The 13,874-nt window shown below is 40.5% G+C and overlaps 2 protein-coding genes across 4 annotated transcripts in view; one reads left to right on the top strand and one right to left on the bottom strand.

Moving 5' to 3' along the window:
* The window catches only part of LOC115631989 (tyrosine-protein kinase Btk29A), a 53,769-nt gene extending 43,368 nt beyond the window's left edge, over positions 1-10,401 (top strand). Inside the window, exons 1-9 of one of the 3 annotated variants that reach the window (XM_030528918.1) lie at positions 1,575-1,760; positions 7,146-7,318; positions 7,417-7,533; positions 7,604-7,684; positions 7,748-7,878; positions 7,944-8,072; positions 8,142-8,914; positions 9,099-9,232; positions 9,303-9,444. In XM_030528918.1, the coding sequence (XP_030384778.1) occupies positions 1,733-1,760; positions 7,146-7,318; positions 7,417-7,533; positions 7,604-7,684; positions 7,748-7,878; positions 7,944-8,072; positions 8,142-8,914; positions 9,099-9,232; positions 9,303-9,401 (1,665 nt within the window). In that variant the 5' untranslated portion in view covers positions 1,575-1,732 and the 3' untranslated portion in view covers positions 9,402-9,444. Of the gene's footprint in view, positions 1-1,574; positions 1,761-7,145; positions 7,319-7,416; positions 7,534-7,603; positions 7,685-7,747; positions 7,879-7,943; positions 8,073-8,141; positions 8,915-9,098; positions 9,233-9,302 lie in introns of those variants that run through there. The other 2 variants (XM_030528916.1, XM_030528917.1) reach the window with 2 other exon arrangements.
* A 2,746-nt stretch (positions 10,402-13,147) lies between these two features.
* Positions 13,148-13,874, bottom strand: part of LOC115631988 (exocyst complex component 2) — a 52,514-nt gene continuing 51,787 nt past the window's right edge. The window contains exon 5 of the mRNA XM_030528915.1: positions 13,148-13,220. The gene's annotated coding sequence lies outside the window, so the exon portion shown is untranslated. The remainder of the gene's footprint in view (positions 13,221-13,874) is intronic.

The following is a 13,874-nucleotide window of genomic DNA, read 5'->3' as shown; positions in this document are numbered from 1 at the left end:
TATTTTAAAATACCTTTGTAATAACTCATATCACTCCAATATTACCTCTAACCTGCCAAAGTCAATTTCAAACTCGTTTATTTGGCAACAAAATTAACTTTGCTGCAAATAACGCAAATTCATGTTAGTTTATTAACAAAATTCTTGCCCTGTGTCAACCAAATTTAAACTATTTGTAACTTTAAACGCTGGCCAGATAGCTTAAAAATTTAATTTTAAAACTTTAAATTAAAGAAGCACTAATAAATTATAAAAATAAATAAAATTGTTTCGGAAATGGCCGGCCAACCTAGGCTCCATTATTGGCTAATTTGAACATTTCAGTTTTAGTTTTCAGCTATTTGTTATGAAATTGATTGCCAGCTTGTTTGCGACTATCTAGACGAATAGTTTGGTTATTGTTGTTAATTAATAATAATAAATCGTTCTTAAGCAATGTTTTGATTTGGGAAATGGCCACTGTGCAATAAAACGCTGCTCTCTTCTCATCTTACTCTACACTTGCCGGGGGCTTCGTCAGTCGTCCGTCGTCCGTCGACAAGTCGGAGTCCGAGCCCGAGTCGTCGCTCACCTTCGGCTTGAAAAATTTTGTTGTTGTTGTTGTTGTTGCTGCTGTTGGCGGTGGCGACTGCGACTGCGCGGCTTCACAGCAAAGTAGCAAGACTTTATTTTCCGTTTTGTCAGTTGGCTTTTAAACATTTACTGTAACAGTTCGTCGCGCTTCAAACAGAAAACACAAACAAGAAATAATATATAAGAAAATAAAAGCTGCCTGGAAATTTTCCTCTACCCATAAACACAACATAATTAAATGTTGAAAGAAATTTGTGAATCAATTGAAAGTGTTGCAACTGGCACTGCCACTGCACCGCTGCCCCAACCACTTTGGCGAGAGTTGCGAGTGTCGCGCTGTGTTGCTGTAAATCATAATTTATAATTCGAGTGCTCTGCGTATTTACGCGTTTAGTTTTATTTTTCTTTGCGAATTTTCATCTCTTGTTTGCCAGCGTTTCCAAAATGGCGAACGCGCTGCCATTACCGTTGCCGCGGCTGCCGTGAATAGCGAGAAAGCCAACAGCGAGTAATTAATAAAAGTGGCGAATCCGAAACCGAAACCGAGTCAGACTCAGAGTCCGTCTCCCGGTCCGAATCGCGAGCAGAAGCAACTGGGGTGCAACAAATCTGAAAGTCAACGCTTAAATCAAAAAGTGAATCAATTTTGTGCGCAAGTGCAGGAAACGCTCGCAACAATTAACGGTAAACCTAGCTTAAAGGTCAAAGCAGCGGCCTGAAAATGCCAACAACAAAAAAGTGAAACAAGAAAAACATAAAAGAAGAAGAAGAAGCAAAACGGCAAATACGCGCACGAACAAATTACAAAAAGGAAGCAACTAGCAAACCAGTTCGGGCAACAACGGCAGCTGCAACTTTTCTCAATTGCCAGCACGAATCGAATCAATGAAACAACAACAACAACGACAGCAAAGGGGGGGGAAAAAACAACAAACAAACTACACATTGAATAAATGCTTCGTGTGAAAGTGAATTGACACAATTATTGGCAGTGTTTGCAGAGCCAGTCAGAGTCAGTCCAAGCCACAGCCACCAGCTATCAGCCACAGAGACGAACCACTTGGGCCAACACGTGAACAGTTTTGTGGGGAGAGGCGGGCCCTTCTTAGCTGGCCGCGTGCGCCGTTCGCCACGTGTAGGAGACATACGGATCAAAACTATGATGCTTTTATCGGCACTGAAGCTGGGTAGGTAGCCCATCTTATCCAATTTAGACACTAATCGGCAGAGGTACACCTCTCGTGTATCTGCCGGCAAAATGGTTCTGAAGTGGTTCCGCTGCGTGTGTTATGATATCATCTTTAAAAAATCCCCAAGTAGCCGAGTTTCGATGCATATAGCTCCCATAGCATCAGGAGCTGTGGTTTATAGTTATTTTAATAAAATTGAGGAAATATAGAAACCTAAATTAATTATATTTTACGAGTATGCTCAAAAAATAGTTGTAAAAAAATAATTATATTTTATTTCCCTTTCGACAGAGGCTTCTATCAACATTATATCTTTATTTTAAAGCATTATTGAATGGCTGACATTAAAAGGCAAAAAGCCACTTTGTCAATATACATTTGGCGGCGAATGTGTTCACGCAACGACAGCACCAACACGAGCACAATGTCAAGTCTGGTATTTCCTTAGTGGTTTGCGGCATTGAACAAATTTCTGAATGTGTGTGTATATTATAGTGTAGTGTAGTGTAGTGTACTGTGTAGTGTAGTATATTTGTATGTGTGTGTGTGTGTGTGTGGAGCTGTGGGCGCCCCACTTACATGAGTCATATCTGCGCCACTGTGCGGCTCTCTGCCATTCACAAATGTGTGAATATTTAGAGTTTCACCTGCCATTTGATTCTTTGAGGCATTTTAATTGCCGCCCACTGGCAATAAATTTTGCATGAAAACAAACACATCGAACAAACACGTGTTTGAAAGTCTTGCAGTTCGATTACATGTTTGTTTCTTGCTTCTTGCTGTTTGCTTTTGCTTTTTATATGGCTTCAAGGTGAGGCAGAGAGTTGCAAATTGAACTGCAACTGCAATGCTTGTTTGTTCTGTGCCTCATTTGCATAACAAATTGTAACAACAACAACAACAACAGCGAAATAGAAATCTAAAGTGCCAGTAAACAATGCAAGCTAATTACATAATTAACTCAAAATAACAACAAAGCGTCAGACATTTTAATGTAAGAGTTGGTATCTCGCACACCCATCTACACACAATTATGAGCACGCGAAGGTAACGCGAACCCAAAATTAAAAATTATAGCCCAAACATTTTCCCCAAAGTGTCGAACAAGTTATGGAAAACAAGCGGATCAAGCCATTCATGATTGGCAAGGTTAGGTTCAGTTGAGCAGCAAGAAGAGCCGAACATTTTCAAAGAATAACTGTCCCAAGTAGGGATTTCTTCGAAGCTCAGGAAATAATGCTTCGTAACAACAAAAGTCCTGAAAAGGACCAAAGGGTCAAGCTACTTATTAAAAATTAACGCAGCCATGTCACGCAAGCCTGTAAGCGGCCGATTACTTCAGTGGTTGGGATCGTTTTCCTGCCAGTGTCCTCTCTTCTCTCCTTCTTTACAATTTCAGGACGTAAAGGGGTTAACAGTTAAAATTTTAAAACTATTACTTTACTGTTACTAAAGACTCGCTTCAAGCAATTTTGTGTTCAAAAAATAATACACTCGCATAGTTTCAAAATCTGAAATTTGTGAATAGAATAGAATGTCTGTTTCTATTTGCGATGTAAATTTCGTTCATCCCAATTTTGAGAATATATTTAAATTTCGACAAATCTGAAAATGATTCCAAATCCAAACGAAATTCTTTCCGGGTCTATTGAATTATAATTGTAATTAAAAAGTCAATTAGTCGGGTTTCCAGAGAATAACCATCAATACGGAAAGCTATTATTTTTGTCAATGAATTGCATATTGAGCAATTAATTGTTTATCAAGCAAAAAGCAGACGGTTACGCCCCTCTTGAAAATTGAACGTTGCAACAACTAGCGGGCTCTGAGCTTCAAGTTGACTTCCGTCTGGTGTTTGCATATTTAAATCATACAAAAACAGAAAAACACGCACACATACATAAATATGAAAATTTAATGCGGCTGTTGTGGCTGTGAAAAATCACAATGGAAAACTTGCAGGCAGTTTTCATTTGCATTTCGCAGACAGGCGGTGAACCGCACAAAGGCGACGTTGTTGCTGTTGTCTGTGGTGGGAAAAGGCGATGAAAAATTGCGCGCGTGAAGGAAAAACTTTCTATTTTGGTTATCATCATCATAAGCGACATGTAGTTTTCCTTCTCGTTGTTTTGCCAACGTGTGCGACGTGAGAGCAAGCGTAGGAGAGAGGCAGTGAAAGGTGGAAAGACATGCGAAGAGCGAGCCTGCGGCTGAGTGAGTTTTTTTTCGCCTTTTACTGCAGGTTGGCAGGCTGGCAGGCTCGCCGGCTTTTAACAAAACTGTGAACGTGTGTGGTGGGCGTTGAACATAGCCTTGATCGGCATACTTTCGTTTTCCAACACCAACACACACACACACACACATACATATACAGCCCCACTTGTCAGACTCACACACGAACACTGTCGATCGATCTGCTTTGATTGCTCGTTGCACCTCGTAGTCTGAAAGAGTCAATTGGCCCCTAAAGGCACTATGGGTCGATTCACAAGAGATAGCCAGTAGTTAACAAAAGAATGGGTGGGCTGACGTTCAATTCCAGGCGATCGAATAACATTAATTCAAAATATGCATTACACTTTGTTAAGAAAGCGGGTTGGGGAGAATCAGAAATCTAAATTTCAATTGGATTTTCACACGCAGTAAGGAAGCCGATTCAATACTGGTCGCCAAATAAACCTAATTCTGTTTTTAAACGGTCTTTTTTACACGGTTTTGATTTAGCACGGTTTGAAAATTGAAAATGTTATATATTGTTTACAGGACATTATTCCATTTAGCACGATTTTATAAAATATAAACATCTAAAATATTATATTTTTTGATGAATGAAAGAAATTATAACAAATTATAACAAAATTAGGAAAGTAATAACACAAAGACCAAAAAAATATTAATTTTACATTCGACAAAGGCGAACGAACCACCGCAGAGCATCGAATCGACCAATGACTTATAAGTGTAGCCTTCCGCATTAGATTTGGCATCATTAACACCCCAATTCCCCATGTCTAATTCGCAATTCAAATACATTTGTTAAGGCTACGTAGGATCAACTGAGTGCTGGCGACTAGGAATGAAGAATAGAAACGACGGGGCTCTAATGCCAATCATTGCATGGTTGTTTTGCAAAGGGCGCTCCAGTGTTGGCAAGTGTGGGCAGCAGTGGTGGTGCTGCGCTGTAGTGTTGTTGAAGGTGAGAAGCAGAACTATTATTCTCAAATGAGCGTGAGAGACATACTTGTACAAAAAAATATAACACCCATGACTAAACACACACTCGAGCTGGCAATTTTGGCGCCCACGCGCACTTCAAATTGTTGTTGCTCAACGAAGCTATGGCTAACGGTTTTTACAATCTACAAGTGGCTCGTTCGCTGAGTTTTCGTTACGTTGCCAATATTGCATAATACAGACAGACAGACAGATGGACAGACTGCCAGAGAGACAGACAGACAGAAACACCAACTCACATACGTTAATGCCGCCCGCTCGAAACGAGCCGTAAAAATCACACGGCATTTTGCGGCCTTAATTGAGGTTAAATATTGAGTTCAGCGATTGATTTTGATGTCCTTATTATCGCATCGTTTGCCTCTCGGTGCCCTAACTTTCCCTCTTCTTTGTGGGCGCGAAGATGGGAAAGAGCGACTGAATCATCGTCATCGGACAGCTGTTGGCTGTTGGTCCAAAGTCGTGGTTGAATGAAAATGAAAATGGTGAGAAATGGAAGGTATTTTTCCACTCTAATCAGGTATTGCAGTGTCTCAAGAGACATGCATTTTAAACAACAACTACTAGGCATTATAATAAGACTGACTAATAATGACTCAAATAAAAGAAAATAAAAATACTTAAATACTTAGATTCGATTCCACAGATGTAAGGAATCAACTCTAATTACATTAATCAGGGGGGAGAAAAGGAACAGATATCCTCTGTGATCGTTCATACCCACAATTATGCATTAATATATATGTACTTAAGTATATGTACTATATAAAATATATATATAACTTGCGCCTTTTTTTTAAGTTTCCTTTTCCAACTTACCCGCCTAACTTCAGGGCAGCGTTTCAAATTGCAACGACATCCATTTCTATTAAGTGTACGACATATGTCATCTATTTGAGAGAATTATTAATTGCGGGCCATTGAATTGCTCCATCGGCCTCTATGGTTGCCTTGCTTGGGGCTCAAGCTTTGATTGTTGCCACTGAGCGCCCTCGGCCGATCATCCACCACCTTCGTGAAGACAACTAACTAACGACTTTTGTAGGTCTCAGTATCTGCCGTCTGACGTCTGCTGCGGCTCATTAAAATTCGTGCAATTAAAAACACGTTAAGTCCATTAAAAGCTTGCGGCAGCGCGTCGTCTCTCCTTGCTCCGAGCTCGTTCGGTAATGCCAGGCAATGAGCCATTTCCGATGGGCGAACGCCCAGCCGGATCCGCAGATCTGTGCCAGACACCTGCCTTGAACCATCTTGTAAGAATAGCTTGTCAATTCGTTGGCATCATTGTCAATATTACTTAGCGTTAAACTTCGGTTCGGCCAATGATGCGAACGCCTTCGCCCCATTGCCAAAGAATCGCGATTTGTGAGCGTCTGCTGCTGCCTCTGTTGTTTGGCTGGAGGTGTTTGGGGCATACGAGTGGCCCTGAAAGCTGAAACCGAATCTGCTTTGATTTCATTTGTTATGCTCGTGTGATTAATTTTTGTGCGCAATCGGAAATGTGGCGGACTGTCTGTTGACCTTAGACTGACGCCGAAACGAAAGACTTAGGCAACGAACTTCTGCTACCGTTTGGTGGTGGAGATAAAGATGCGCTCACGCGAGTAAAGCTAGGGAAGTGGGAACTACCCACGACCAAAATGCTATATTTTAATAATCTGATATTCCATATTTATCAGGGATGCTTAAAATAGGTTTCTCTGGCGCTCTCTAAACTGAATATGGGACGTAAAGCATGGATACTTTGATATTGTTTATAATCAGAGATGCTTTAAAAGGCAAAATGAAACTTTGTTTCCCAACGCTGTTAAATTGGTTAGTTTTTGGAAACTTCCTAGTCACCATATCTATTTAAATTTCATGTATAGGAGATGAACTGCTTTTTTCGTTTTTAGTTGCTTAAATGGCACAAAGGGAACCTGCACTTGAACAAATGAAAAATTGAGAGCTAAGCTCACCCGTTTTTACTGTTTTAAGATAATTTTCAGCATGGATTCCTGGCTACGATCTCTATTGTTCTTCCATTAATGGGAGTACTCTTCCAATTGCACTATTTTTAAGAACTTTCCACACACCAGAAAGTCCGGTCTATTTTCATTTCATTGATGCTCTCAATTGATAATTGTTCTCTTTCTTCATTCCTTGCAGGCAACGGCAGCTCTCCAGCCCAGAATTCAACACGCAGCATCAGTCCAAACAATTCCACAACCAACAGTCAATTCGGTTTGCTGCACAACAGTTCGGGCAGCTCAGCCGGCGGAGGCGGCAGCGTAGGGGGTGGCGGAGGCGGTGGCTCGACGCCGACAGCACTGCAGCCACAGGTGAGCGATAAGAGCACAAATTCGCAGACTCTTCCTTCTAACTCCATCTCCCCCTCTTTCCCTCTCTCTCTCTCTCTCTCTCTCTCTCTCGTTCGCAGTCCTCGTTGAGCACTTTCAAGCAATCACCGACTCTTCTGAACGGCAACGGGGCTCTATTGGATGCAACCATGCCGGGAGGTATACCAACGCCCGGCACGCCCAACTCAAAAGCCAAGGTACGTCTCCACTCTCCACTATTATTCGCATGAGTAGTGTTGTAAAATGTTAAAATGTGTTCATTTGCAGGACAATTCTCACTTTGTCAAGCTTGTCGTAGCTTTATATCCATTCAAGGCCATTGAGGGCGGCGATTTGTCGCTCGAGAAGGTAAGTCACTATTTCGTAGATTCTCTTACTTGCTTTCGTCACTAATTATCGCTCTAATTCCAGAATGCCGAGTACGAGGTGATCGACGACTCGCAGGAGCACTGGTGGAAGGTGAAGGACGCGGTGGGAAATGTCGGCTACATACCGAGTAACTATGTGAAGCCCAAGGCGTTGCTCGGCCTGGAGCGCTACGAGTAAGTAACTTATTGGCATTATCCCAACTCTCAACGGTAACAATCAATTCATTTTTCCATTCCAGATGGTATGTGGGCGACATGTCGCGACAGCGCGCCGAGTCCCTGCTCAAGCAGGGCGACAAGGAGGGCTGTTTTGTGGTACGGAAGTCATCAACTAAGGGTCTCTACACGCTATCGCTGCACACCAAAGTGTAAGGATAAATAGCCCCCCCCCCCTCCCTGCTCCGTGCAATCTCATTAATAAACTCTCCCCTCCTCAGTCCACAGTCGCACGTCAAGCACTACCACATTAAGCAGAATGGGCGTGGCGAGTACTATTTGAGTGAGAAGCACTGCTGCGAGACTATACCGGATCTGATTAACTATCACCGTCACAATTCTGGCGGCCTGGCCTGCCGCTTGAAGTCGTCACCCTGCGACCGACCCGTGCCGCCCACAGCGGGTCTCTCGCACGACAAGTGGGAGATACATCCTATGGAGCTGATGCTGATGGAGGAGCTTGGCTCTGGCCAGTTCGGCGTTGTGCGTCGTGGCAAATGGCGCGGCTCCATCGACACGGCCGTCAAGATGATGAAGGAGGGCACCATGTCCGAGGACGACTTCATCGAGGAGGCCAAGGTTATGACCAAACTGCAGCATCCGAATCTGGTGCAGCTATACGGCGTCTGCTCCAAGCACCGGCCCATCTACATTGTCACCGAATACATGAAGCACGGCTCGCTGCTCAACTATTTGCGCCGGCACGAGAACACCCTAATCGGCAACATGGGCCTCTTACTAGACATGTGCATCCAAGTTAGCAAGGGTATGGCCTATCTGGAGCGCCACAACTATATACATCGCGACCTGGCGGCCCGTAACTGTCTGGTCGGCTCCGAGAATGTCGTTAAGGTCGCCGACTTTGGACTCGCGCGCTACGTTCTCGACGATCAGTACACAAGCTCCGGCGGCACTAAGTTCCCCATCAAATGGGCGCCGCCCGAGGTGTTGAACTACACGCGCTTCTCCTCGAAGAGCGATGTCTGGGCCTACGGTGAGTTATGAAGGATGAATTGTAGAACTGAAGAACTCTATTAGATATCGAATGATATAACTCGATAAGCATTGAAATATTTATTTATAGGGATCTTTATAAAGAGCAGAACTTCAGATGTTACTTAAATGAATGTGTGTCTGTTTCAAATGAATTGTATTTAAACCGTTTTCCCATTTTGCAGGCGTGCTCATGTGGGAGATCTTCACCTGCGGCAAGATGCCGTACGGCCGTCTAAAGAACACCGAAGTGGTGGAGCGCGTGCAACGCGGCATTATTCTAGAGAAACCAAAATCCTGTGCTAAGGAGATCTACGATGTGAGTATGGATGCATTAAGGTGACAACTGGATTCGATTCTAATCCTATTTATATGCTTTGTTGTTGCAGGTTATGAAGAAGTGCTGGTCTCATGGTCCCGAGGAGCGTCCCTCGTTTCGGGTGCTGAAGGAGCAACTGGCGCTTGTCGCCCAATCCCTCACCGACTAAGAAGCTTAGACTTAAACAGGCACTGAATATCACACAGACACACACACATAAACACGCACACACACACACACACACACTGAAACACAGCACCACACCACACACATTTGCACATATGTACGTTACGGAAAAGCTAAAGTTAATGATATATGATCTATGATATGATATGATACGATACGATATGAGAAAAAGGCATAACCTCTGGCAACGTACGAATATGTCTCCTTCCGAGGCACCTATATGTATTCTGCCCCAATTGGGGGGCATATATTTGTGGGGAAGCGCCAGAAAGTGAATGTTGCTTTTGTACTTTTAATGCATACTTGAAATATAAATGATATCATTATGTTTTATGTTTAGTTAAGGCAGGAAGAACAGGACTACATATATATTTATGTATTTATCGCGTATAACAACTACCTACTATATAACACAAGCAAGTATATAGAAAACTGTAGCAAATAGTTAAATTTTTGATACCTTTCAAAGCGACACAAACCTAATGGTAATGTAATTGAATAATTGTGCTTTTTGGGGAATATACGATATATGCGACCTATAAATTAGTTAAACGAAATGACATATTTGAACAATTACGCATGCATGCCGAGTAATGAATAATGAATAAACTGACTAATCGTAAACGTATGTATAAGTCCAAAATTGAAACTGATAAGGAGAGAGGTCGCAGGAAAGGACACGAAATGGAAATACGATTCGATTCAATTTACAATTTTAATTAGTCTAAGTATTGTGATTTATTGTTTAATTTTTTAGCCACGCCCAGCAGACATCCAAAAGTGTTCGCAGCAGTTCGTGGACTTTCTCATTTATGATTACCTTTGCCAGAATTTAGCGCTCAAAGTTCTCTTAAGTAGTAGTGGCCGCTTGGAATGCGAGATACGCAAACACATTATGTAACACATACAATCTGTATATACACACATACAAGTATATGCTTTATATTTTATTTTATATATTTTATATTACGCCCAATACAACAAATACATACATTTTGCATAATTCTTATGAAACGTTTTACTTCATTTTTTCTTATTATGATTTTCATAAGCGAAAAACAACATAAAAACGATCAAATAATTCAAATAAATGTATTTTTAAATTGAAAATCTTTACATTTACTTTTATTTCTTTTAGTTCATTTTTTGTTGGTTCTAAAAACGGCAAACAGTTTCCTCAAAAGTGTTCTACAATCACAGACGTCCTCTTAGTTCGCAAGAGAAATCAAGCACTCCATTTATCTGCCTAACACATACAATATACACAATATACATAGTATATAACTGACGGCAAGACTGTACGCACCAAAGTTCGGTTTCACAACAAAACGTTTGCGAGCCAAATTCCAAAACGAAATCAAAAACAAACTCTTCGGCTCTCCGAAGCCCCAAAGCCCCTGCGAGCGGTTTTGAAATTCAAATAACAAGCGCCTATTGTGGAGATTCCCATTCAGTCCCATTCCCAATAGGCCATTAGTGCAGTTAATTGAATGGTTCATTGAAATGAACTATTGAACATGCATTTATTGACTTTTCTTCTTCTTACTGACTTAATACCTTTAAATTCAATTTAGTTGTAGGAAGCAAAAAAAAGAACATTTCATCATATGATGCGCTCATTTCTAAAATTATTCAATGAGAAATACCGGAGCACGCGAGCAGTTAAGAGAATATAAGAAACGTTCATTTAAAATAATAATAATAATGAATAAATAAATGAAAATTTTGTTGAACGATAACGGTCCTGTTCCGGTTTTTACTTCATATTTGAGCAAACAGCAACAGAATTGCAAACCGTTTCGTTCCCATCGGTTCTTCATCAAAGAGTTAAGTAAACAGCGACAGGGTTGTCTAGCTTTGCGCAATTTTTTAATGAAATGCAAAGTTTGAAAGCATGAAATTGTATTAAGGCGCTTGCGGAAATCATTTAAAATTTAATAAAATCATTTAATGATTTGTGAAACTAAAAATGTGTTGATTAAAACATGTGTATTACATGTGAGGAATTCTAGTTCCAATCAATATTCAGCTGTACTTTTATAGCATTTTTTGTCGTTCCTATTCCATTTAATAAAACACAAAGAATGGTTCTTTGTCAGCAACTCCATGTTAAAGATAATCAAACCACTGCTCGCAGAGGTGGATCAAAGCACGCCGCCACACTGTTGACCAAATATCCGCAACTTACATAGACTTATAATGCCAATGACAGCAGACATCAAAATAATCGGATGCAATCTCAATGTAGACATAAGCAACGGTCGGACAGGCAAATAATTTGCACAGGAATGCGACCCAATGAGCCAGTAATAGGGTTTCTCTATTACGGAGTTACACTTTTCATGGCAGAAGCAAATTTGTGCGCAAATTGTTTGCCTGTCTGAACATTAGATTGGTACAGCAAGCAAAACACCAAAAGAAACGGAAATATTTTATATACTCGTACGTACTCGTAATTGGTAGCATTTTTGAAAACATTTTATTGGGACCGAGAGTCGGAAACTGGATCTATAACTGGAATACGCATAAATATATACACACATACATATATATGTTTGTATGCGCTTGCATGTATGCTTAGCATATAAGTACTAACATTTTGTATAACTAAACACACACACACACACATATTTATACATATGTATATTGTTAACGGCAACGTCCAGAGCCAAGAAAACAGATTCCTTAGCATAGCGGCAAAAGGACGCGGAATCGAAAGTGTCTATCCCTAGTATAACCACCACCAGAACGAAGAGACGAAAAACAAGAAGAGCCACTACATATAACGTAATCGTAGCTCCTAAGTCTAGCATAAATTGAATTCCAAACTCCTACGAGAACACCCTGTATGTATGTTTAGGCGAGAATTTTGGTGTATCCGCAACAAATACGAATTCCGCTAGAGGAGTTACAAATACAACATACCCAGTACTAATCATAATTCGCATTTCCATGCCTTTAGAAACTATACACACATACTCATACGTACATACAAGCAAACACGTTCATTGCCATTAGAAACTTGCTAAAGCAGCCAAAGAAACAAAAACCGCAAACATTTAAAAATCATCAACGTGATATCGCAAATAAATTGAATAAATGATCCTTACTCTTACTGTGCATTGCAAAGATGTTTTATTCGTGACAAAGAACAGAACGGAAAACAAAGAAGAAATAGGAAGCTGAAAGCCGCGACTTTCTTCAAAGTGGTGGTGAAATGTTGTTTTCAAAAATTCATATCACAGCCAGCTTTGAGGAGCGTTGCGGTGTTTCCCAAAAAGAGCCAAAGACGTACATATGTGGCGATTCGTTACAAGTTAGATCGCACAACAGCAATTGTTTAATTTGTTTAATTAATTTACTTACAAATGGTTTGAGTTAAGCTTCTTTTCTTACAGCTAGCTCATAAATAAAAGCATAGTCCGATGTTGATCGGTTCCAAACTAGTTCGAACTAACGAACTTGTTCAATTCTACCATTTAATTAACACATGAACAGCTGTATTGATCAGTTCCGAATGTGTTAAAGAGGTGAGCTGGTTCATTTATTACAGCTAGTTCACTCAGCGCTGTTGGTGATTGGCTACGAACTAGTTCGCACGAAGAAGCTTCTTGAGTTCATTTACAAGTATCTAGTTACCCTACTAAAGCTTAGAGAAATAAGCTATTGTAGGGATATTTTTTAGCAGGTAGTTTAAAATTCAAGCAAAAAAAACTTTAGTCTACTCACATCGTATTTGAAATAACAGTTAGAAAATCCAGTGGAGTGCGCATATATTGAGTCCAGTCGGGGCTGATCAAGCCTAAAAGATAAGAAAAATAGCAAAAATAGCATTTCACGAATAAATTGTAATTATATTTAAATAAACGCCTTAAACCAACGCATTAATTACCGAATTTTCATCTTGAATGCAGTTTGAGAAAGGGAAGAAACCTCCTCTATTTGGCTGGACGCACAATGAAATTAAAAGTTTTTATTTATAAAGCATTTAACAAGACAAGTAAGTAAATATCATTTGTATAAAGCGAACGACCGATATTTAAATACTGTTTCCAAGAGTCTAACGAGAACTTCAACTTTGTGTCTACATTGAAAATATTAAGTATACGCACATCAAGTATACGCTCCCACGCACTGAAACTCTTCATACGAATACTTAGCTACGGAAGCAATTAAAGCGCTTTACTGTCCATCTCGGCGAACAACCAAAATTGGTAAAGAAACGCAGTTACCTTATTTATTTAAATAATTAAACATTGCGCGAGTAATTTTCGACAAACACAAAAGGCTTAACATGCCCGATCGAACGAGCGCGTGGGTTGTGGGTGAAGGTTCTAGCAATGGGTAGAGACGGCATTATATAAGAATAAAAAAGGGAACAGCATTGTGTAGATTCCATAAATGGGCAGCTAATTAGAGAAAATCAATGAGGCATTAAGCGCACAAGATTGAGATT

This window comes from Scaptodrosophila lebanonensis, unplaced genomic scaffold (assembly GCF_003285725.1).
Source record: "Scaptodrosophila lebanonensis strain 11010-0011.00,11010-0021.00 unplaced genomic scaffold, SlebRS2 tig00001412-arrow-pilon, whole genome shotgun sequence".
In the NCBI taxonomy this organism is placed as follows: Eukaryota; Metazoa; Arthropoda; class Insecta; order Diptera; family Drosophilidae; genus Scaptodrosophila; species Scaptodrosophila lebanonensis.
The sequence above is the reverse complement of the archived record's forward strand: the minus strand, read 5'-3'. Positions and strand labels throughout refer to the sequence as shown.